A 26,490-nucleotide genomic window follows, 5' to 3' on the forward strand; every position below is an offset into this window, starting at 1 on the left:
AATAATTCATATTGCTCAGATTCATATTTTGCTCTAAGGCAAAGATTAATGCCACTTATGCTGGTGAATAAACTGCATACCTGCAGGTGTAGCAATAGTAATAAGGGAAGTTGGGGCTCAGGAAATGGACAATTAAAATGATGATAAAAAATGTATTATTAGTGTTGTATACACATTATTATTCAAAATGATTCTTTGTCCTCCAGCCTCTGGCCCAGTATTCTCCACCAAAAGCCATGAGAGAGAAATTTGAACTGAACGATGATAAAAACATGCTCATGCATCCTTCGGTAAAATCTGATGAAATTCCATTCAAGTGAAGGATTTCCCCAAGGTAATCAGTGTGGTATTGATCAATTATATGATAAATCTGCAATTAATCTAACTGCACCACATCTTTTGGTTATCCGTTTGCTTAAATGGAAGGCCAACCTGACGTAAACCTGCAGCTCCAGGTCAGCTACAGTGATTCTTCTTTAAGTGTTCCAGCAGGAGCAGGTGCTCATCTTTACATATTAAACTTGTAACCTCAAGTGTACAGTTCTGCAGAAACTATGATGACAGATACACTTATTCAGCAGAACAAATTATACAGAAATACCATAATACCGTAGTTCCCGATGGTCTTTCATGGAGGCTTAATCAGCTTCCTGTTCTCTGTGTTTGAAGTAGCACATTGTGAGCATCTGAGAAGAGGCAGAGGAAAGATCCTCCTTGTCTTGTACACACACACCTTACATACAGCCCTATTTCTTAAAGGAGCTACCCCCCTCTGATTGGAGAGAATAACAAGGGTATAGTGTTCATGATATGTCTGCACTTTGTCAAGTAACCACAGTGTGGCTTTTTGGGCTGCAATTTCTTCTATAGTAAGGCTTGAGTGAATAAAAAAATGCAGTTTAGAGTCTTTCATAGTGATGATTCTCTCTGATCTGCAGTCTTTTCACATCACATTTTAGTATTGGCTCAACTTGATTGGAACCTCAGTGGAGGTGATACCAAAAAAAAACTACCTGGCACCAGGTTCTATCCAGCAATTCCAAACTAGTAGAGTCAAGTGAAGCCAGTACCATGCAGGGGAGGAAGGCCTTAGGAAAAAATCAATACTGGTACAGATTTGAGTCACGTTATCCAATGGTTATTTGCTGATTTGTCTGTTGCAACCAACTTACAAAGCTAAACATTAGCAATAATATGCCTTAAAGTTGTTTATTGTCCTCAGCTTTGGGTACAAAGACTAAAATCAGTCACCAAGTCAACGTGATGGGCATCTTCGAACAACAATGAATGTCATAACGTTCATAACGTTCAGTTGCACCCTGCTATATTAAATGTTACTGACCTACTCCTTGCAGAATGCATTATCTCACATGAAGTGAATTACAGCCATATTGCAATCTATTATAGCACATTATCTCTGTTCTTTAATATTTGCTATGAGATTCATGAAATCAGGAAAATCTTTTTGTTTGGTCAGTTTTGACCCAAACAGAAATTAGGCTTAAAAAGGTAGCTGCTAGTATTTCTGTCAAGCAAACAAATGACTTATAACGTCTACTTAAGAAATCTGACTCACATATATTGACTGAATTTAATACATGTTTTCCTCTAAAATAGTTTAGCCCTGAAGCAGCTCTGTAACTTAAGTCTCATTAAAACCACTGTCAAAATTCATGTGGTTCATTTAGTCATTTTTAATTAGATTTTAATGTACAAGGTTTTCATGTAAGAGGCTTTCTTGTTCACTTCTTAAAGTTGTTTTTCTTTTTTTTTTACTGAAGCACTTCCAGGGTTTTAAACTAACAACCCAATCATGTCTTGGTTTGCTTTTCTTGCCTTGAGGCTTTTGCTTCCTCTCAAGGTTTATGGAAGTCGGTTTGAGGTCGGACATCCTCATAAATTTTGATAGTCGTGCAGTACCTCAGTGAGATGTACACTTAGTAGATTACATTAGATTAGATGAAACTTTAATGATTCCTCCTGGGGAAAGTGACTCATTGCTGCTGTGAAGAATTGGATGTAGCGATACCTCGGAGGGGCAGCACGGTGGTGCGGTGGTGCTGTTGCCTCACAGCAAGAGGGTTCCAGGTTCAAATAGAAAGGATAAGCAGTATAGACAATGGATGGATGGATGGATGGTAAATAGTAATAGAGCGAATAGAGGGTATCTAGAACAACTCACAATCATACTGACATACTATGCCAGTTATCTGGGAATCTGACATGAAAGGCACCCAATCGATTAAAACCTTTTTATGGTAAATGTGCTGCAGACTCCGGCAGTAAGGCTTTGTAACTACTTGTTGTGGTTTCAGCAGGACAGGGTTATAACTTTTAATAATTCCACTTAAATGAACATATCTGTATCTTTTGGGATTTCTGCTGTGTGGCTAGAGTTTATTAGCTTTAGTATGCTGTAAACAATATATATGATTCCCAAAGTCTGTGAAAATACAGCTTAGGCTGACCTCTGTCCAAACTATTTAAATTCCATAGTTTGGATCCCTTAACAATACAGAACACTGCCAGACAACGCACTACACAAGCAGCACAAAACTTGCTTCAAATCAAAAAATGTATCAAATGTACATTATTCGTGGAGATATCAGGAGAAGAGGCATGTATTCTGAGTTATTCAGCTTCTATAGATGGGGCGTCATAATAATACTAATAATGTGACCAATAATGCCGTACCATACCACACCAATAGACCTTATTTCTGAAGTATATTTCATACATGGAATGCAGCACAAAGGTCTCTACATACAGTATGTACAAATAATGTGAATTTGTGTGTTGTGTGACATTTGTGTCATTTGGGCACAGTCGGTGGTGGAAAGCACTGTAAATAGGAAATAGAGTATTTTAGTTTTTATATTACTTTACTGCTTCAATGCAATTTGCAAGGAAATATTCTGTTCACTCTGTTTTACACTCTACATTTTATCTGACAGTCGTCATTTCTAGTGCCTTCAATTATGATTTCATACATAAAACATATCAGAATCAGAATCAGAATTACTTTAATAATCCCCAGGGAGAAATTGCTTTTTGTTACACACAGCTCCAAAAGAATAAGAAGAAACTTCAAACACGAAAGTAATAATAATGACAATAATAATAATGATACAAATAATACCACTACTACTAATAATAACATATAACAACATGTACATTCAGAGTGAGATGTATTATAGAATAAATATGATCGTAATATATGATGTAATTGTACTTTTACGTACATTTTTTGAAAGCAAGTAGTTATTACTACTAAGTACTTCTTCCAAAGTGGCACAATACCTGAAGCATAAATACATATGGACCAAAATTTCCAGCCAGATAGGATTGTGTCTTTAGTGGTTATCAGTCTATCTCCTTGGCAACCCCGAGTCACCTGGAGGAGGACTTCCAGGCAGGCAGTGATCATATGAGTGTGGTTGCCATGGTTAAGGCTTCTGTCCAATGAGGGCAGAGAAGAAACTGCAGCCAGCATCCTGCCACTCTCACCTGTGTGCAAGTGTGTGTGTGAGTGTGACGGCATTATTGTGGGTAAATAAGCAGCCGGTTCAGAGTACACTGCAGCTCTTCATCATGTGTCTCTTAGTGTCCTTTCTCTCATTCACTCTATGCTGGCCCAGAACAATGGTTTCCAGGCTATACAGACTAAACCGGCTGAATGTGAAAATGATTTTAAGTAGTTTTTGGTCCTGAAACGCCTAAATGATAAAATATTGAACTTTTTTGCTTCGTCTTATTATAATCAGCTGTCAGCTGTACAACAGAGCCAACATTTGGTAAGTGAGTGAGACAGACACAGCCCAGTTGGAGTCTCAGCTGGTTAAAGGGTAACTTTGGGATTTTTAAACCTGGGCCCTGTTTGTACATGTCTTGAGTTCAAACTGACGAGTGAATGAAGTTTTGGAATTGGTCCAGCAGACAATATAACCCTTTGGAGCAAATGCTTCTGATCAGAGTATGTTCACTAAAAGTACTTGTTTGATCCACTGACAGGCTCAGATTGTTATTCTAAGTGTCTGACAGCATAATGGAAAGGATCCCTACAGAGAGAGACTTTTTTGTTTAACCAGAAACCGTTATCATGGCGCTCTCCTCAAAGCCACCATACACCACTGACAATAACACAACAATAACTTTACCTCGCATTACATGGAAGTTGCTGGTTAGTTAGTTTAATTTTTGTTGATGCATAATTTAACATGATGCATAAATGTGTTTGTAACAGCCCTTTAAAACACCAAAGACACACAATGACACAAACAAACTAACAGATACTAAGGTAAGGTGAGAGGGACAGCTGGTGTTCTAAAAACAACAGGACTTTAGTTATTTTAGTTTGGCCCACTAATCATTTCACTTGTTGGAAATGAGGCAAAAAACAGATATTTCTCAGATGTTTATCTTTATTACAGAACTCACTCGACACGTACAAACGACTGCTACTTTTTAAAAGGCATAATAATAATTGATGTTGACTTTTCTGAGTAATCCATTTGAACCATTTCTACATATTTATGAGCAGTTATATAATTCAGCAACTGTCACACCAACCCTATAAAACTGATTGTTGTACCCATTTTTATGACCCGTTCTGACCATAGTTACACACTCAAATGATCTAATGCTGTCTGGAGGCTCTAGTGAACAGTTCACATGACAGCTGGTTTCAGTTCCTGTGGGTTTCATGGCTAACTGTATTTAATTTACAACTGGATTAAATTGCATTGTTCTCTGTTTAGTGTGGTTTTTAAAACTGTGTGACGATCTGTCCACACACACACACACACACACATACACACACACGCACACACTCCTGAGTTCATGGCCTCTGTAATAAGGTTAAGCCTGTGTTATGAGTTCCCAGATCCTTTAAACCTTTCTAGCTCTTATTAAGGTTTTACTGGCAGGTGGAGAAGGAAGAATAAGAGAGGAAGAGATGGACGAGGAAGTCAATCCAAGAAAAGTCTAAAGCATTATTCCCATGATTATTCCTCATTTTCTCATGAGCCCTCTTTTGTGTATTCAACTGGTTGTGTCTGTAACTCTCTGGCGCCTGGCCACATCCAGCTCTGATGCTCCTCACTCAGTCTGTATCGTGGCGCGTGCGAACACCTACACACATATGTGTGCGTGTGTGTGTGCAGTACAGGGTGTGAAAACAGCGGCGGCGTAGGGTTACAGAAGGAGATCCATTACTTCACCATGGCAGCCGGCCTTAATTACAGCTAACTATAGACAGAGCAGAGGGAGCGGAAAAGAAAGGGAGGGAACGGGAGGCAGGGAGGGATGGAGAGAGACGGAGCAATGAGTGTAATTAAAAAGTCTATATGAAAGCATGAGGTTATTACACTGAGGAGGTTGGCATGTGGAATTCTCTAACCTCTTATTTTATTCATGCAAACTCTGAATGTCACAAATTCTGAACTTTGTGTCCCTTTGCTGAAAAAATGGCCTGGTCCAAGTGAATGTCTGTGTGTCTGTCTGTGTGTGTGTGTGTGTGTGTGTGTGTGTGTGTGTGTGTGCGACAGAGAAAAGTGTTAAATAAATACAGTCTGTCGGACAAGGCGGAATTTCTAAAACTTTTAATTAAAAAGTAAAAGACTTAAAATGACAATCTGAGCCTGTCAGTGGCCTTTAAGTTGGGGTGTCTTCAGACTGAGCATGAAGCCAATTATTGCCTCCCACTGTTTTTTTGTTTTTGTAGTTGGTGTTGTGAGAGAGTGAGAAGAACTTTTTTTCAACTTGTATGGACACATCTTTACTTCAGTTTGCTCTGATGGCAATGACTTTGCATCCATTCATGTATTTTAGTTGACTTCATATGCAATTGAGCTGCTTTGCGTGATGTCTGAACACATCATGAGACACTAATCATGTACTAAAAATTGATTTCGTCGGTGGTGTCTACCTCCACTGTCAAAGATGGAATGATTTACCACAGAACTGATTAATAACTACACTGACTGCATAGAGCTTAAATTCAATTTTGATGAGACGTCTCGTCTAATGGTCCATAATAGTTTGTTTTGTGTGTGTGTGTGTGTGTTAGCTTTGATCATTATAGTTTTAATAGTGTCTAAAGTATCAGTGCAGGCACGTCTTTCCAAAATAAGGATACTGGCCATTTGAGACTCATATCTGTTTAATTCTCTTTAAGGCACACACACACCTGACGGTTATGCTCTCACATTGTCAGTGGTGACATTTCCCTTTTTGTTTGTCTTTCCTAATTAGCAGTCTCTTCCGCTCGCCTTGCACAGTGTCGGCCAATCGGCGGAGCCCGCTCATTACCCAGGGTTCATTTCAGGGTCCTTGTCAAATGAAGAGTGAAAGTGACGGCTCAATCTAACCTCAGCAATAAGCTCCGCATCGCCGCCTCCTCGCTGCTGGTAGAGGATTCAACTTGGCTATCATCTAGGGGCGCGCAGGATGGTCCTCTAAGCTAATTGAAATGCCACTCTGTTCTTTCTTTTTATGTCTTCTTTTTCTTTATCTCCTTTTTTTTTCCTTTCTTAGTTCTGGATGTCTGCCCTAGCCACCACAATCCCAGTGCCCTGCGGAGCCTTCATGCCAGTATTTGTTATTGGTAAGCAGTTACTGGCCCCAATTTATGTGTGTTTGTGTGTGTGTTAGACAATGGTGGAATGTAACTAAATACATTTACTCAGGTACAGCAGCAGGTCAGCTTAGCTGAGCACAAACACTGGAAAAAGGGGAAACGGCTCGCCTGGCTGTGTCCAAAAGTCAGAATCTACCTACCAGCACCTCAGAAGCTCACTAATTAACATATTACACCATATTTATTACAAACCAAGGTGTAAAAACAGACATTTACATTTGGACAGAGTCAAGCTGTTTCCTGTTGCGCTAAGCTTCATATGGACAGACATGAGAGTGGCGTCGATCTTCTCATCTAACTTTTTCCCAAATGTCAAACTATTCTTTTCACATCAGAGGAGTGATACAATGATCTTCTTTAAATCAACTGTAATAATGTTACACGTTACTCTCTGCAAGATGCAGCGTATGTCGCTAAATGTCTTCACCTGAGCTCAAGGTTTGCCCAAAAAACTTTATTTTTAAATCACTCTGCAGTGTTTTTAACTTTTCTAAATGGTCATTCAGTAAAATAGTAGAGAAAAAAGTTGAACTTCTGAATGTTGACTGACTATCTGAATGTTGCCACTCTCAGGCAGCAGTACAGCACAATAGTGTTAGTTACTGCTCCCAGTTTAAAGCCCAGCATTGATTGTAGCTTGTTTCTCTGTGCATGTGTGTGTACATATTTCAGGGGCAGCCTTTGGTCGTCTGGTTGGAGAAAGCATGGCAGCCTGGTTCCCAGATGGCATTCACACAGATGGCACCATCTACCCTATAGTGCCAGGAGGCTACGCTGTCGTGGGTAAATTAAAGACACAATCATGGTGCTATGATTCTTCACATATGACTCATGACACACATTCTCACTTTCTTTACTATTCTTCAAAGTACTGTTAATGTGTTTTTTTTCTTTTTTCTGTTTTCTTAAAGGCCGTTTATAGCGTTTGCCCTCACATCCACCATGGTTCTATAAACCATTCTGTCACATTCAAATCATTAATATTGAGGGTTGTGGCAGTTTTGAGACCTGCACAAAAATACATCTAAAGGTGCAACATGTAAGATTTGGCCACATGCTCCAAAAAAATATGGGCCAGCATTTCACTTCCTCATCCCGCCCTCCCGACCCCACATTTTTGCCTCATCGCATGACAGTAATGCCAAGTTACAATAAGTTTTTTTCAGTCAATCCACAAACATTCCTGGTCCATAAAATCTAATTTTACAGTCGTACGTTATAAAAGAAGCCAGCTACTAGCTAGCTGGCATTACCTTCAACATGATTGAGAGCGGCTTTTGTGTTGGACTGAGGACAAACTGGACACTACAGTGACTCACTATCCCCCCCCCTGAGGTAGAAGTTACAAGACGGGTATTTCTGCAATACAATTCACAGACATCTTACACTTCACATCAGCAGTGTTATCGCTTCACTTTCTGTTATATCTTTGTTTTGTTTTTGAATGTTTTAAACTACAGGTCTGGCCAAATTATACATAGTGCACCTTTAAGTGATTCAGTCTCTTCTGATGGCAACTCTGCACAGTTTATTAAACTACTGATTAGGCTCCTGTGAGGCATCAGTGCATCCACTTGATTAAGTTATTTTAATTGCCGTCACTCATAGAAAATGAATCAAAACGAATATTTCCTCTAGCCTTAATTTAACAGTCTAACTCCAAGTTAACACTCTAAATGGAGCCCGATTGAAGGAGACAAGGAATATGATCACACCCAAACACTGGAGACAGAATTAAATTACATTTACAAGATCACCAGACTAGACTTAACAAAAAATATTGGCTGCAAAACAGGTTTGGTCCAGTTGGCTAGCTCAGCTAAGGTTGAAGGACCATGGGTGGATTACTGAACAGGCCCAGCGGCCCCTAAACCAGAGCCTCTGTATGAGGTTGCCGTTGTTAACATGCATTTTCTGTTGCATAGTCAAAGGACTTTGTTATTCCTGTCAATAACGGCCCCAAATTCCCATTGAAATAAATAATTAATAGCCAAAACATTCACTTGGAAGATGTCACTAGAAAGGTGGCCCACTCTCTCGTAATTTGCCTCTGAGGCAGATGTCAAACAAAATTTGTCGCTGGGAAAGTTAAAAACCACAGAAAACCACGCAGGACATCGAAGGTGCTGGGGTTGGATTCAGACATAAAAAACAGAATGCCTATAGGATTTGCGTCACTCTCATTTACTACTCTCCCAAACTCTGGTTGGGTTTGTACAGAAATATGCTTCGAGAGCCACAATCTAGTCAGGTGCACAAACTTTGTAATGGAGATAGTCTTTCTAAATTACCTCAAACATATCTTAAGTATTTATGTACTGACATTTCGTGTTACTCATCGGTAGCATATATGCTGATATCAGCTGAAATACCAGCTCGGCCAAATTTTAGCATTATAGCAACAGCTGCAGCGCTCGGAGCCCAACAGATGATCACAGGCTACACAGGCAGCCAGTCGGCTCGTATTTCAATCGCTGCAGCAGAGTCTGCCAATATAGATGGCTGTAAATAGACGGGTATCTGTTCTGTCAGTACGTCAGTGTGGACAATCTAACTCTACAGAAGGAGATGCATCGATGGTTGAGTCAATGATTCTAACAAGCAAATTGTCAATGATTGTATTCAATTTGGCAAAGTAAATATTAACATACAGTTTCTTTCAAAAAGGTTCCAAAAGTAGATTACATAAAATTCTGGATTTATGTAACAAGTGGAACATGCCGACAATCAGAAGTGGCTTGTGTTCTTCTTCTTGAGGTTTTTGCCCAATAACATAAAAATCACTAATGTTCTTCTTGTCTTGCAAACACCAGCTGTCCCTTCATGACCACGTCATTTCCATCCCTGCTGAGGTTGCATGTCTAATGAGATGCAGTGTTGTGATTCCCTCCTCTGTGCTACTTGTTGACAGCTGTGCTGATTGTGCCTCTGTTGCTGGTTGGTGGCGGCTGTTTTTCTGGGCTGCTGATGTTTTTGTTGTGGTGGTGATGCGCTGTAGCTGATGACTCAGGCTTTTTACAGGCCTGACACTCTGATGAGCCTCTTTCATCTCACAGCGGAGCTCACTTTAAGGACTAAATGTTAGGATGGGCCGAGGGAGCAGTAGCATTTATCTGACATGCACAGGCTTAATTAAGTTACGAGAAAGAACAATGACTCTCTCACCCACCATCTGTTTCCTTTTGCTCTCCTCTCTCTTTTCACTTTATTTTAATGCTTTCATTCTCTACTTTTTTTTCCAGTGTTCATCTCATTCTTAGGATTGGACTCATCCATTTTCTCTGAGCAGTGAAGGCTCACTTCCCCCCATGCTGCTCTGCCTGCTTTGATGCAGCTTTTATATTGCTCCTTTCACAACACTTTATTGGGAAAAAAGATTTGGAAATATTGAGGTTCCCTTTTGTATTGAATTGGCTGAGTAAGTCAATCTTTGCCTTATGGGCATATGAGAGAATATTGTGTGGAGAGGAATGTGAATGTGGTTTGTTGGGCTGAGAGCAGATAAAGGAGAGAGTGCCAGGTCTGGTCAGGGAAACCGATAACGGGATGATAACTGACAATCTGAGTAAATCAATTTCCAAAACTGAAGTGTGATTTTATGGATTGGATCAATAATTCTGTGTGTACAGTGTCTTGTGTATATGATCTGAACCAGGAATGTTCTAGTTCTAGTATAGAAATATTGATATTTTCTGCTCTTTTATTTTGGTAGCAGTTAAAGTGAAGGATATGAACACCTCTACTCTGGATGTAAAAACAATAATGGGGCAACCCATTAGTAGGATAGTCATTTTATATGCTTTTATACATTTCTAGCACCATAAAGGCACTGTATGTTGAATTATGTATGTATGTATGTTTTATCAAACCATAGGTAGTCATCCCAATGTCTGTGGTACATTTTACAGAAGTCATGAAGTCCCATATTTATCACAGTAGGGAGTGCGCCGGCGGAATGATTCAAATTCTTTACTTAAGTGAATGTGGCAATACACATATTTTCATTCATTCATTTGGCATTTTATTTAACAGGAATAGGGCACATTGATAAGCATTGCTTTAAATGCGCCAGAAGGCTATTTTTTATCTGTGGTCCTTTAGAAAGATGTAACATAGTCGACCTATGAAGAATTTAAGGTTGGAATTAAAAAAAATATTAAAACAATGAAGTACAATAAGTACCTTTTATGCAGAAGGACACTTCCTTTTCAGTACTGATTGATTATTATTAGTCCTGATTTTATTGTTGTAGGTGGTGGAGATGGAGCTAATCTGAATAACCTCTCTGTTATATGCTCTGAGGTGGTAAAACTATAATTCACCACCATTCAAAAACATGGTAGTGTTAAACTGTTTTCAGTTTGATGGATGATGCTCCTAAAGCCCCCTGAAGGACCCCCTTTTATATAGCACCAGGCACCACCTTGAAAACCACTGATCTGAAGAATTGCTTGTCTACAGTGGTTCTCTGTTCTTTCGCTCACCTGATTGTCCTCTCCCCCACCCAAAGGTGCGGCGGCCTTGTCGGGAGCAGTCACCCACACAGTGTCCACTGCAGTCATCGTGTTCGAGCTGACTGGCCAGATCTCCCACATCCTGCCAGTGATGATAGCGGTGATCCTGGCCAACGCCGTGGCCCAGTCCCTGCAGCCCTCTCTCTACGACTCCATCATCAGGATCAAGAAGCTCCCCTACCTCCCAGAGCTGGGCTGGGGACACCATGAGTAAGTACAGTAGGGCAGGCTGGAGATACATCACATAACATTACATGTTTTTAGGTTGTTTCAGTTGCAGTAAAAGGGACTGCAAACAAAACATTCACCAATATTTAATTGATTGTCTCTGATGGAAAATGGGAGAATAAGGTTAACATATAGGACAGACATGTACACTGTCTGCAATAGACTGAATATGCTGTCAAAGGACTTTTAAGTCATTTCAGTGTCATTATGTTTTTGCACCATCTTCATTACACGTAAGAGGCTCTATACAACATAAAACAACGCATCTGTACTTCCGCTGTGAGACATGCTCTTATCTGCACGGTGTATATAAAGCCACAGCCAGCAGCCAGTTAGTGCAACTTTAGAAATGCTTCCAGGCAGATTTTGCCTTTGGGTAGAGCTTTGCCAGCTGAACTACAATCAGCCCACAGGGAACCTTTTGAATAGATCTTGTAAAAATGGTGCCCACTTGGCACACGAGTTTTAGCGTGTTATCTTGCGTGTACTGTAGTGACTATGGTAGCATGGATTTTTGCGTAAAATGCTAAGTGAAGCATGTTAACGTGCCATGCCAGCTTAAGCGTGGTCAGTTTTGTTGTTGACTGTTGTTTACTGTTGTTGAAAGTCTTCGTTTGTTTGCTCTGCGGGGGGTTACTTCTGTTGTTGAGGAAGTTTAATTAGTCACACAATGGCTGAGTGCACAAGGAGTCTTAATGGTTTTAAATATTGCTTTTATTTAGGTGTTTGAACTGTAAACAGCACCCCCTTCTTACCTTCATTTTACACATGGAATCACAGAGAGGAACTTGCCGAATGTGAAGACAAAGAAGGAGGGGTGGAGGTGCCTGGCTCAGTGGTTCACTGTTACATGACTTTTAATTGCCATCACCCCCATTAATAGTTTATAGCCACCATACAATACTGAATAGGATTACCAGCTGCTTTGTGTCCTCGGAGCTCGGTGAAACCACACCGAAGCACTTTTCATTTAATTGTTCAGAGCTGATTATTGTTTTGCATGTTGGCAAATCATTAGGTGGAGATAATAGTTTGGATGCATCATCCACAAATTGGGAGTAATGAGCAAACATTTTATTTCATCCTCCATCTGTTCATAGTTTTCTGTGGCCATCCCCTGAAGAGTTTCATCTCTGTCTGCTACTTGAGTCCTTCACTTTCTACATCGGCACCTCAGTTGACCCACACTATCCATCTCTTTGTTATCTATTCCTCTCTCACTCTATCTCTGCTGCTCTCCTCTCCTCTGTCTCCTTATTATCTACTGCGACCTTATGGCCTCTCCATCACATCCTGACTCTGTGTGTGTGTGTGTGTGTGTGTGTGGTTACAGTAGTTAACCAAAATTAAACTAAAAATGAAAACTAGGTATGAAAAAACTAAAATAAATCTGTTCATCGAGACTTCATCGAGGATGTCTACATGACTTGAAATCAACTGTCTTCACGAAAGTGCTGTTTATATTCTAATACTATTTCTGAACTTCTTAAATTCGCTCCCTATATTATGATAAAAGATTAAAACTAACACTGAAATGAATAAAAACCAAAGCGAAACTTTTAAACTGAACTTAAAACTGTAACAACTGTAATAACTCTGCTCGGAGAGAATGTGGAGAGGAGATTGCTGATTAAATAATTCAAAAAACGAACACACTGTGGGCACAAACTCCCAAGGCCTTACAGGATCATTAATAGTCTAACAGCTGGTCTTAAGTGACCGAATACTGTTATGGTGCAGATTAAGCTACGTATCAAAAGCATATTGCTTGTAAACTTCAAGGTTTATGTCTGTAGGGATCCAGATACTTCTCAGCCTGTCCATGGCAGAAACAAGCACTTTTAGTAGACGCACTTTGATTGGGGGCAACAGGTGGTGCGGTGGTCAGCACTGTTGCCTCACAGCAAGAAGGATCCAGGTTGAACTTGTGCAGGTTAGGTTTGTAGGTTACTGAGAACGGTTGTCTGTCTGGAGGATAAGGGGTATAGACGATGGATGGATGGATGGATGGATGGATGGGCACAGTTGCCCCAAAAGATTACATTGCAGCCATTTTATCCCGTTTCACGATTGCTGGACCAATGCCAAAACTATTTGTACCTAGTAGACACGCCAAAATATGTAAAAAAAGGTTTAAAAATACTAGACTTCTGCTTTAATGATGAACACAGTTTATCCAAAAGTTTCCAAATGTTAAAAGTTGCGTTGCATAGAGATGATTGAGAAACTGTCACAGAGTCCGTCATGTGTGTCTGTTCAGAAGGCAGATTATGACATAATCATCTGTCATCAGAAAATATCAAACTGTCTTGACATAATGACATACATTCGAAAATGTTAAAAATCGCTGAGGTGTAAAGATGATTGAGAAACTGTCAGGCATCTGCTCTGTATAAGCGCGAGTGTGTGTGCGTAAACATTCAGTCCACACACACACATGCAAACACACTCACACTCATCTATATCTAATAGGACACACATACTGAATTTCAGTCACCGTGCAGAAAGCTGACACTTCCCTCCGTCCTTTATCCATATATATACCTGTTTCAGTCTCTTACCAAGCGTGTGTGTGTGTGTGTGTGTGTGTGTCTGTGTGTGTGTTACTTCAGCATACAACAGTGAAGGAGGAGGTGTTTTGGAGGGGGGGCTGAGACACTGTAGGTAGCAGGGCCTCCTCCAAGCTGAATGTGTTTTTCACTCAAACTGGAAATTATCCATCGCACACCCACATGACCGTCCACCCACACACACAGGAACACTTGTGTAACGCCCGCTGTGTGATACTCTCATATGATGGCATCATGTACATTTGCTAATGCACCCACACGGACATGGAGAGAATTGGATTTCTTATCTTTTATTTGTGTGCAGCTTTTGCAGATATGAATACACACACACACACACACACACACACACACACACACACATCGTGCATACTTTTCCACTGCTGACATGCTGTTCCCCACTCCTTCTCTCTAATCATACCCAATAGCACATGTGAAACCTTTTCCACCTCTTCTCTCCCTATATTCCGATCCGCTTCTTGTCTTCTCTCTGAACGGATTCATCTTCAGCGTTGTGGCATTTTTAAAAAGTGTGGGAACGATTACGTAACGTCACTCTGCTTGTGTGTGTGTGTGTGTGTGTATGTCGTTTGCTTCTCTGTCACTCTGCATTTGTTATAGTGGCCAACAACACCTGAATTCTCTTTGGTCTCAGTGTATGCTTGTTTGACAGGAAGAAAAGCAGCACGAGATGATTATATTTTCTCCAAATCATTCCAAGCATCATTTTATTGGCCTCCACACCTTCACACACACACACACACACACACACACACACACACACACACACACACACACACACACATCAATGTCCCGTGCCTCTCCTCCACTCTACTCAGGACAATATGGATGATCTTTAAGCCTGGGTTTATAACCCTATAAGTCTGTTCATTTTGGCTCAAATCTTTAAGCCCAGGTTTAAAGTAAGATAGCTCAAAGTGATCAGATGTGTTGCCGAGCCTTGCAGGGCGGAAGGTTCAATTAAGATTTTATCAACTGCCTTTGATATCCCAAGGGAAATTAGTCTTGGCAGCGGTTGTGGGCAGTTCAGAGGCATGCATTACGCTATTCTCTCAGATCCACTCGCAAATTAAAAGAGGCAACCAATGCATCAGGAGGGGGTGATGTTTCTTTTAAATGTTCTTTTTACACATACTGTATATATCTCTGCTTCATATCACAGACTGATTGATAGAAAAAGACTAGTGATTTAGCCTATTTGGTTTGCTTTTGATAACAGTAGGTGTGTGGTTGATCTGTCAGGGAGCAAAATATCTTCTGATGCTCAGGAAGTAATATATTTTCCATTTGGGGTTGGTTTAGATAAAACAGGAAAAGTATTAGGGAGTTCATATGAGCAATGACTGTCACCATGATTAAACAGACAAACTACGGCAGCCACAAAAGTTCAATCTTTATCTGCAGAAAATCCAATAAAAAAAGACCCACACTGGCCTACTGTTTGATTGACAGGTGATCTCAGAGATGTTCAGTACAGCAAAAGTGAGGACCAAAGATGGAGCCCAAATCCAAAATAAGGACCTCGCAAGTTACCACATTAAAAAAATTGGTTCACGTAAATAACAAAAAACCTCGTTATCTTACCAGCTATATAGATACATCTGGTTTTGTTTGCCAAATTTTACAACCCCCAGATTGCATTGAGGTAAGTGGAAATTTGTGATGCTCATTACAGCAAGAGACCTTTCCAGAGACAGAGACCAGAGACCTTTACTCTGAAAATCTACAGACCTCACTTACGGTAGGGGCTTTGTCTGGCAATGTCTGGGAAATGACACCTTCTCTCTTCGTGAATGCCTTTGAGGAGAAAAGTATACACCATTATCCCCATTTGTGCAAGTTTCCATACAGGGACATTTTGTGACAAACGTCAGCATTGGACTGATACCTCTTTTTATACTGAGGGTGATTTGAGTGGAATCACCCTTTAATGCTGTTACAAGGGTCATTTGTCATTCCTTACAGCACCACATAAGGATCCATACAGAACCTTTCGTATACAGGTCTTTTTTCCTATTTCTACACATAGAAGTGGAGATGGAGGAGGATGGTCATCAAATTAACTTTGTATTTCAAGAGAGGGCAGTTTGTTGAGTTGTCACCACAACAAGGAGCGGAGGCTTGGCCGGAGCCCGTGTCCTGGCATGGCTTTGGGACTTGGCAGAGGAAACCATCGAACGGCTGCTGTCGTGTTCGCAGGTTTTGGCAAGCTCAGGCAGGAAGAAAAAGCTGAGTGTTTATGAGTGGCGTACGATTCTGCTGAGGCAAGATCTGTCTACACAATGTCACCCACTTCCCCCTACTGTAATGTGACGGCCATTCCGTCACTGCTGCCAACATCCGCGTGACGTGTCAACAATGGAAGGTGTTATTGGATTGACCGGTCAGCTGAAGGAAGGGTGTGCTGTCCGTGTCGGCTGTGGAGAGTGTTTATAGATGTGTGCAGAGCAACATTTTTATGAAAACTGCCCTGACCAAGCTGAAGTTACAGTTCAGTGACTTTGGTGGCTCAGAAAAAGTATCACCAAAGCATTATAGTCCATGTAAAAAGTCAGCATGGCAGTATGTTCAGACTATTCAGGGAAAAGTTATTTGATTCTTTAATGGAGCCATCTTCTCACCTTTTTCTCCTCATTGTACCTCTAACCCTTATCTCCGTGACCACTTGATAAATTCCTCTCAGCTTCCTCCTCCTCCTCACACGTTTCCCTTTTCTCTCCTCAGGAAGTATAATATTCGTGTAGAGGACATAATGGTGCGAGACGTGCGGTACATCACACTCAACTGCTGCTACAGAGACCTGCATAACGTCCTGTTGACTGGCCACCTCAAGACTCTGGCACTGGTGGAATCGGCTGGTGAGACACAAACACACACACGCATACTGTACAGAAGAAGAGCTATTACTAATCATATGTAAAAGCTTTGATCGTGAAATAGTAACACTACACATTCCATTATTAGCTTTATACAATACATAAACACATTTCCAACATGACTAATCCCTCATACTTACTTATTACTAACCTTTGAGTACAAGGAACCACACGTCACTGTATTGACCGGTGCAATCGTGCACTGTCCTCAACATGGACTGCTGTGTGCAAGGTCTGACTTCAAAGCCAATAAGAACAGAAAGACATAAACAAAAGCAGCATGCATATGCGGGAAAGTAATGAATCTATTTACATAATTTCATCATCAACCTGTTTCTGTAAATTAAAAATATGCTGTGTTAAGGCCTTGATACCAGTGGCATCATCAGGGGAGCAGGTTTTTAGCATCAAGGCAACTGTTTTATTATCTCAAAAGTCTAAACACAGTGTCTGTCTGTCATAATCTAAAATGGTCGAAATGAGAGCGTATTTGTACAAAATTAAAAAAATGAAGATGAAGCCCATGTTAGCCTCTCTGCTGAGCTTCCCACTGCAGGGCTTAACCTCCCTTCAGAAGAAACCAAAAAATTCAGATTCCTACCACCTTGGAAATACTAAATCAACTACAGTAAGGGAAATAGACTTCCCTTTCCATTTTATCAAAAACAACAGGAAGTAACAGTACAAAAAGGTTTTACAGAAGTGTAACATGCATGAGTACAGTGTGTTGTGCTGATCAGTGTGTCTGATGTAATATTGACGTCTGCACTCGATGTTGCTGATGCTGTTGGACTGATCGTCCTCTCCAGTCCGGACCAAAAACTAATTCCAGCGACCTTGGTGGCATGCTCATTAAAGAGATTGATTGATTGACGAACTGGCCAGGGTGCAGCTTGCTGATGGCGCTGCACTCGACACCTCACTGAAGTGCAAATTTTGTATTCCAGCGTCGTCTCAATTATGCAATCGTGCAGGAACAATTAGCTGCGGCATTTAACCAAATATATAATCAGCACGTACTGTCACAAAGGCAATTACTTTAAGCAAGCAAGCTGCCACCTACACACACACGCACGCACGCACACACTAGTTAATACACATTCACTGCATTCTGGACTCTTCTTATGTAACTCGGCAAGCTCTCTGCAGTGCTACAACATGTATTTGGGATCTCCTGCAGTCTGCTCACTCTTCCCTCCTAAAACAAGTTTTACTGCTCTTCTAGTCCTCCTCATCCCTCTCTTGCTCCTTCCTTCATTTCACCTCCCCGATCTTCTCTTTCTTCTTACCTCTGTCTTCCACAAAACTCTCTTCCACTTTCTTCCTCTCCTAACCTCCTTTCTCCGTCTGGGTCTGCTCTCCCAGAGTCCATGATCCTGTTGGGCTCCATCGAGCGTGCTCAGCTCCAGTCGCTGCTCTCCCAGCAGCTCGGGCGCCCCAGACGGCTGGAGTACATCAGGGAACGAGCTGTCGCCGAGAAGAAGCGCCTGTCGGTCGTGTCAAACCCATGCAGCGAGGACGGCACTCATCGGACCAGTCAGGAGGTCCGCTTCCAGGTCAGAGGTCACTGCGAGTAGAGGAGACGTGGTGGGACAACAAGCATCATTTGGAAACATCTTGAGCGTCATTATATGTTTACATGCTGCTTACAGTGAGGGTTAAACCCAGCTTGTTAACCCAGAGAGGGTTGGTATTAGCTGTCAAACATGTGTCCAGCAGTGTCAGAGCTTCAGTTTCTCCAGAACTGCCCAGATGTCCGAGATAGGCTGCTCCTAGCTAATGTCTAGGAAACCTGGACATTAGCCAAGGACAAGTTGGGTTAGCTTAGCTCTTATCTCAGCTGTCTCACCTCTCCTCCTGGGGTAACTGCCTGTCCCGCCTGTCCCACTTTTTCAATTTTTCAGATGTATTGTTTGATGCTTGTGCCACCCAGTACTCAGCCTCTCACACAAATGATCTAGATGGGTAAATAGCATTATTTAGGATGGCTAAATAGTACTATTTAGTTAAGAGGAATTTAGAGTTAACTGTCCCTTTAGAAGGCAGCACCTTTGCAGTTTTGTAGATATTTGGCCATAAACCAAAGTCTAGATGAGAAGTCACCAGAATAGAGTTACAGTTCATACAGAGCGGGAGATGAATGTCTTTACCTGATTTCATGGCAATCCATCCAATAGTTGGAGTTGTTGCCACTAGCATGGCTAAAAATAACTGAATAACTAACAACACTTTATAAGAGTATATTTTTGTATGCAAGGCATGGTGATAGAATAAAACTCAGCTGACTTCCTCCCTTTTCAACGTCCAATATTAGTCGAACTGAACCTTGAGTTTTGACAGTGAAAATGGAGAAAAATCTTTCAGGAAAACAAAGACAGGGAGAAGAGTGAGTGAAGCAAGACAAACACTACAGGGTCTGTTTCACAGTCATTTATCTGTTGTAAAGACAAGTGTGGAACAAGGAGGATTTCTGATGTGTGAAATTCATTCGGAAATGTGTGCGTGTTGAAAGTTGAAATATAAAAAGTCGCTGGGGCATGAACATGATTGAAAAACTGCCAGGAATCCTCTCTGTGTTTGTGTTTTAGTGTGCAAACCTTCAGTCCACACACATAAACACCCACACAAGAATGTAGTCTCCTCAAAACATCTATATTTAATAACACACACATACTGTGAACTTGAGTCGCTGTGTAAAAAGTTCCTACTTCCCTCAACCCTTCATCTCCGTCTTTACCTCTTTCTGCCTCTCACTAAGCATGTCTGTGTGTCTGTGTGTGTCTAACAGGCAGCGATGGTTTAAGGTAGATACCTAAATTGGATCCAGGTCCTGCACTGGAGTGCCCAAAATGTCCCAGTGCCCCTTTTTTTCTGTCATCATTTTTCTTTAATCATTTTGCAGTTTGAGTAGAAGGCCCTCGGGCATGGATGTGGGGGTGGGAGGAAGGGGTGTGGGTGTGTGGGTGACATACATTTACTCTTTCTTACTCTTTCTCTTGTTTTTCTTTTTCTTCATTTCTCTGACTTCATGGCATCTTCCCCTCTTTCCCCACGCTCTCCATTCCTTCCTGCTGCTTCAGTCAATGCGTTTAAATGGTTTCCTGTGGTCACATAAGCTTTGTATGGTTTGACTGAGGGATTTAATTACTGAAAGATATCTTTGTATTAAACCTCCTGATAGCTCAGTTCTATTCATGATGCTAGCTGTGTTTTGTTTTTATCATGGTCCCCTGAAGCAGCGTTTCTACCGACTTTTACTGTTGGCCCCTTATTTATAGCAAGAACAATGACTTTTTTGTATGTTACCAGTGTAGGCTCACCCACCACTGTTCTTTAATTAAGAATTAGTTAGTGTATAAAAAACAAAACTTAAGACTAAATAGATTTAGCAAGGAAAATGTATTACAGAAACTCCAGCTCCAGATGCTCAATATTAAATTATTAGACAATATCAGCCCAGTATATCAGGAATATTAATGAATTCACAAATGGGCAACTTCACAGAAATACAGCTCAATATGAAATCCCAAACTAGTTTCTCACAAGCATTTGATCAGTGAAACATTTTGTGGGTGAAACCAGAATGCTCCTCCACTTCAGAAAGACATTAACATAACCCAGCAAAAACATTTTTTAGGTCATGGAAATGCCATCATGGAAAGTCATTGAAGTCATGAAATTTGACTTCGAGGCCGACATAAGAACCCTTCTTTTAGCACTCATCTCCCGCTGCTTTCTTTTCTTTTCCACCATTTCCCCCTTTTGATTTGCCTCCATCTCATCACTCTAAAGAAGTCCATCCATTTGTCTAATGAGTCCACAGAAAGAGAGAAAGGGGTTGATCTCTTAAGCAGGATTGGGGATTGGGAGTTCATAGTGCTGTTTCTTATCTGTGTGTGTCTGTGTGTGTGTGTGTGTGTGTGTGTGTGTGTGTGTGTGTGTGTGTGTGTGTGCTCGCAGATTTCTACTGAGGAATCAACCTTCAGTCCTGCTCGTCCAGTTCCTCAGAAGCCCCTCAAACCTGCACTGAAAAGACCCTCTGTGGTGGAGCGACCCACCGAGATCCCCACCAGTAAGAAACACACAAGCACACATACAAGAGAGAGTCCCCAAGCACTAGACAGACGAGACAATCAGAAAAAGGATAAGAATAGGAGATTTAGTAAATCCAGAAGTCGTGTTTTTAATTGCCCCTCCATCCCTTAACTCACATATACACCTAGTTTCTCTCTCTCTCTCTCAGACTATTTAAGGACTTCCTTACTTGAACTGTTTTAATTGGAACAAGACCAAAAGACTGTAAAAGACTGTCACTGACACTACTAGTCCACTCTTCTACATGATGATATGCAAAGCCGTCAGAGCAACCACTATGTATGTCTGGATATATTTCCAAAAACACCACACCGTATGTCTGTCACACCACACCGTTCACTTTGCCATGAACACCAGTGGTCATCTGGTCAATATTATTGCTTGCTCATGAGTTCAATCCGGATCCTTTCCGTGTAATGGGTTCTTCCTTTGCCCATGCCACACCCTTTCACCAGGTTTCATGAAAGTCTGGAGCGTAGTTTTCCATCATCCTGCTGGCAAACAGACAAACAGCACTGAAAGCATAACTTTCTTGCCGGAGATAATGATGATATTAACAACACTCATAATGCATAATGACTCAGAGTGTGACATACGCCGGCAGGTTTCGCTGTATGGCAGCATCAGTATTTTCTCCATTTAAACTCCAAGCAACTGGATTTGTTTAGGTCTGAGAGTGTGTCAAACTCTTGGTATGCAGGTTTTAAGTTGGGGAAGAGCCTGATTCTTGTCTCTGTTTTAGGCTGCAGTGTAGTAGGAGGTGCTGACCTGTCTGCCTCTGAACAGACACTCAAACAGACACTGTGTTTTGTCCAGGCCAGGCTCACTCAGTCTTGTCTTCTTCAGTTTCTGGCTGCCACAGTGTCTGTATAATCTGCCTGTCAGGACTGAAGTTGACTTTGTTTTTGGCACAGATGCTGAGTGGTTGATTTCTGTAAGGGTGTGAGTGTGTGGTTGCACTGTGACCATGTACTGCCTCACCCCTTTTTCACTTCAGGAACTAACCAACCTATAACCTGAACCTTGTCATTTTTATGTGCAGATATTGTGGGATAGCCAACTAGTGCTGCAAGTCACCTGACCATTTTCTAGATTAATCATTTTGTATAGGAATTGTTTTTTGAATGTTAAAAAAATAGTAAACACCCATCACAGGTTCCTAAAGCTAAAGGTGACGTTTAAGTGCGTTAAGCGTGAAATGGCTTAGTTGTCACATTAGACAATGCAGCAAAAATGTATAATTCAGAAGCTGAAACTCAGACAGATGTGATAGTAATGTGGAAGTTACTGTTGTCTATATTGTAGTCGTCCTTGTTGTGGAAGACATCGACACTAGTGACACCAACCCATGAACATATCCAGAACGTGCATTGGGCATTACTTTCTAAGCAATCCTAGAATTTAGTAGAAGGAACTGGTCCCCTAGGCAGGCCGAGTGGAATCACAGGCAACACTGGGCTTTGTAAAGGCTTGTGTTTTTCCTCTGTTTTGGAACCGAATCAAACATAGAAATTGGCCTGATTATTGCAGCATCTATTTCTTTTTGTTTTTCTGTGAGCTTCAAATTCCACTGTACAGGTAGTCTGTTAGGTTTTTTAATCAGGTATGTCAGGGGTTCATATGTCATCACTTTGTAGCAAAACTGAGGAGTTTCCTATGTACAAACAAGCCAGGATATAGCATGCAGGATGCAACATGTATCGGCCAGAAATACTGCTAGATTTAGTATTCTTTTCAATTTTGGGGGGTTTTAATTTTAGTTTTTTAGTTATCATGTACTGTGGGCAAGCAAAAAGAATTGAGCCCCAGGCCAGTTGTTGAATCGTGTTGGTTCAAAATAAGTGTGATAATCAGAACTTGTCCCATGTCTGGATGAATTCCTTAAATTGATTCCATCAGACCACTAGACCAGACACTTTCTGTAAAGCTGCATTTTTAATCAGTCAACCAATCAGATAATAATACGATTAAATCTTATATGAAATAAGTTTGAGTTTTGGTTCATCTTGACTGAAATGTTCAATATAATCTGATGAGTAAAACAGACAAAAATGTCAACCTTTTTCTTTGACTTAAAATAAAGTACTTGTAGTCATCTTTGACTAAGATGAGAATGAGATGTCCAGACATTTATTCAACTAAACAAAGCAAACTATGATAAAACAACTAACAAGGACATTTGACACTGGACTACGACTGGCTAAGACCAAATAGTGACCAAAATGAATGCTATGGAGACCCAGTTTGTCTGATTATTTCACTCTCTATGTCTCTCTTTCAGGCCCACATGATAATTCGGGCATTGCTTTAAAGAACCTGTTCTGCGCCAGTCCAGACACAGAAGGCCTGGAGGTGAGAGAACCATGTCCTCGAATACACCCAGCAAGAACACCACTATCACACACACACACACACACACACACACACACACACACACACACACACACACACACACACACGGTGGCTCACATCCTGTTGTTCACACATTCTGTACACCCACACAGTCCTATGCTATCTCTCACATACAGTCCTTCACGCTCTGCAGTACAGTACCTCCCCCACAAACAGACAAACACATATACAGAACACACACGCATCCTGCGAGGCTTTAAAGACAAATCTCTTCACTCCTGCACCACCCTGCTGATGGTTTGTTTCATAAAAGTACGTTTTCAATTACTTTTTTTCCCAGCACTGCAGTGAAGTTTGACGTCAAAGTGGCATTGCATCAAAGTTTTTCTTTCTTTTTTTTTTTTTTTGTTGCAAAGTCAAAGTGACGGTGAGGTTGTTGTTAACATTGTGTGCTTGTGTCTGGTCGCCCGGAAGAAAAACAACAATGTGGAGAGTTCCATGTCTCCTGAGCTCAGGAGGCCGTCCAAACGAGTCCGGATATCCGTCGTGGTAAGAGCCACCAATCGGGGCCAAATGCCTGGAATCCACCCGGCAACAGGTTCATCAGCCAATCAACCGATTGTCATCCCACCATTCCATACCAGGGCTAATCCCAAATGCCGATGGTCTGTGATCTGGCCCAGGCTCAGCCGAAGCCCATCTGTGCCATCGTGCCAAAAGCGTTGAACGCCGTCCTCCTTGTCCAACCTGTAACCCCGCCTACTGACCTTTCACTGCCTCTAGTTGCTTAGGTGATTGGCTAAAGCTAGGATCCATTCAGCATAACCTGTATTCATTGATCTAATGGTCAGTTGAGGTTATAGAAGAACACTTGACAACTGAAATACCACTAGTGTTGATTGGCAATACCATTAATGCACCATGTGCCTTCATAATTGAGTCTATAAAGACAGAATTTTAAAATGACTAAGACCTTACACGTATACAGATATTTTGCAAAATGAGTATTTTTCTGTTCATTTTGGCATCTCATCTAAACACAAACTGTGTTTTCAGTCACTAAAACAGGCTTGTTTACATTTGGTTAGTAATGTTAGGTCTAATCACAAGTTTACAACTCAGCTGTTTCTGATCATATCATTTCAAATAAATAAGCATATTATGCATGCTCAGAATGTTCTACTCTGGTATTGCAAGTATTGTAGATAGAGACTTACCACAACAACAGGACAAACTGTTGAGGAAATGAGCAGGGTGAAATTGCATTTCACAATAAGGAGCTTTAAAATTGGATTGTTTCACAATTTCATTGTTACGCTATATATTTTAATATACTTACTATACTTTAATAGTCTTGACCTTTTGTGAACTGCTGTTTATTGTTGCCATTTTGCAATCTCAGTTTGATTGATCTTAAATTCTAAAAAGCTCCATAAAGTCTCATTAAATTGAGTCTTTCACCAACCTGAGGCTACCCTGTAGAAAGCAGTCTTCACCTGGTAAAAATAAGGTCAAATTACTGTCATTTTAAAATCCAGATGTGGTTGAGTTGTGGTCAAGTGGTCTACAAGGACGAGGCTGTTCAACCAAGCATGCTGTACTGTCCATCATCAGCTGCGTCACCCGAGGTGTCCAATCAGTGACGGCCTCACAGGGCAGGCTCTACCTTGTTCCTGGAGTGACCCAAAATCCCATTGCATTTGTTGTAATTGATGGAAGAAACTGGTAGTCCGTGTGTCTAATGTGCAGGGGAGGGAGTGATAAAGAGCTGTTGAGTGGGGGGGCTTCCTCTGTGCATGCAGCGTTAAATATCCAGGTAGGAGCATCATGTCTCTTCATTAGGAATAGGCAGGTATTTGAATGACAGCGTTCTAGCAACAGCTTAGATGAAACGATGATGCATGAGAAGTCCTGGGAGGTATTGGAATACATCACCACAAACTGGGATGTAGCCTGCTGTCCAATTACCAACGGCCACATACGCTCCAGCAGCGATGCATGTCAATCAATAAAACAGGCGTCTGATCCTGAATTGAGAAAAATGATTCCACGATACAAGAACATCCAGTGTTGCATGACAAATGAATCAACATCGATCTCTGAAGATCAAACGCTGTTAAGCATTACAAGATCATGCATTCAGACAAAAAGACCTTTGTCCGTTTTGTCAGCACCACTGATTCCTTCATAATCTACCTTTTGTTACATGAAGTTTACAAATCATTGTGAGATTGTTTTTCACTCATCACATATAATGTCATTCCATTCACTAGGAGCCACCACCCAGCTTAAAGAGTTTCTCTGGGGTGAGCATGTTACCCACATTTCTTCTGAACCTTTCATTTTTATTTCAATCCAGTGTTAAGATCCAAGATGTAGACTTTCAGTTTAAAAGTTGCTTACTAACACACAGCTGTCAAATATCACCACATTTTTCTACTGATTCAGTGCCACTTAACCATCCAGACATTAGAGACATACGTGTAAGTTTATCCACCCCAAACATCAATACACCAGCTGCACAGGCAACATATCCTTATAGAAAAACAACAGAATAGGTTGATTTCCAGTGATTCCCAAAATGACATTCATGTTCAGTGACCCCTGTAGGATGGATGGGGACCAACCAAAAGTTACATATGTCATGTACAGTTTAGTCGCATTAACATTTTCAAACAATCGCAGCTTGGTTAGGTTTAGGCACCAAAACTACATGGTTAGGTTTGGGAGATGGTGGTTTAGGTTGAAATAAGTTATGTTACAGATGTGACATAAGTTAAAATAAGGAACAGGAGCAGGGTGAAAGTCCTGCGTTTGACCCGTCCATTCTCCTTAATCTTCACTATACTACATCACCTTACAATCTGCTTTGCTCCTGTCATGATAAGTAAGGCTACTAGAGGTTGCTGAAGTAAACATTGGTCATTTTAACTTGTTTTTGGTATGAGGATGGTCTGGTACAGACAATAGCTGTAGCTAGCTGGCTATGCAACCATGGACGGTGTGTGTAGAATTTGGCTGTGATGGCTCAAACTCTGACTAATCTCAGAATGTAACATAAAGATGTTTGTGTTATTTTCTATCAGTCTCTCTTTTTCCTCTTCTCTCTTGGATGAGCCCATATTTTTTTAGGTGAAAGATTTTCAGCTCACGTGGATTTATTTTCCTTGTACTGTCCACAGCAGATTTCTGTAGTGAAG

The 26,490-nt window shown here is 41.0% G+C and overlaps 1 protein-coding gene across 2 annotated transcripts in view; it reads left to right on the top strand.

Annotated features, from left to right (window-relative positions):
• clcn2c (chloride channel 2c) overlaps positions 1-26,490 on the top strand; it is a 141,693-nt gene that overhangs the window by 97,281 nt on the left and 17,922 nt on the right. The window contains exons 13-21 of one of the 2 annotated variants that reach the window (XM_070828773.1): positions 6,535-6,604; positions 7,310-7,420; positions 11,148-11,361; positions 16,692-16,825; positions 18,209-18,399; positions 20,804-20,915; positions 23,220-23,290; positions 23,765-23,839; positions 25,564-25,596. In XM_070828773.1, the coding sequence (XP_070684874.1) occupies positions 6,535-6,604; positions 7,310-7,420; positions 11,148-11,361; positions 16,692-16,825; positions 18,209-18,399; positions 20,804-20,915; positions 23,220-23,290; positions 23,765-23,839; positions 25,564-25,596 (1,011 nt within the window). The remainder of the gene's footprint in view (positions 1-6,534; positions 6,605-7,309; positions 7,421-11,147; positions 11,362-16,691; positions 16,826-18,208; positions 18,400-20,803; positions 20,916-23,219; positions 23,291-23,764; positions 23,840-25,563; positions 25,597-26,490) is intronic. The other variant, XM_070828774.1, reaches the window with a different exon arrangement.

This window comes from Pempheris klunzingeri, chromosome 4, assembly GCF_042242105.1.
Source record: "Pempheris klunzingeri isolate RE-2024b chromosome 4, fPemKlu1.hap1, whole genome shotgun sequence".
Taxonomy (NCBI): Eukaryota; Metazoa; Chordata; class Actinopteri; order Acropomatiformes; family Pempheridae; genus Pempheris; species Pempheris klunzingeri.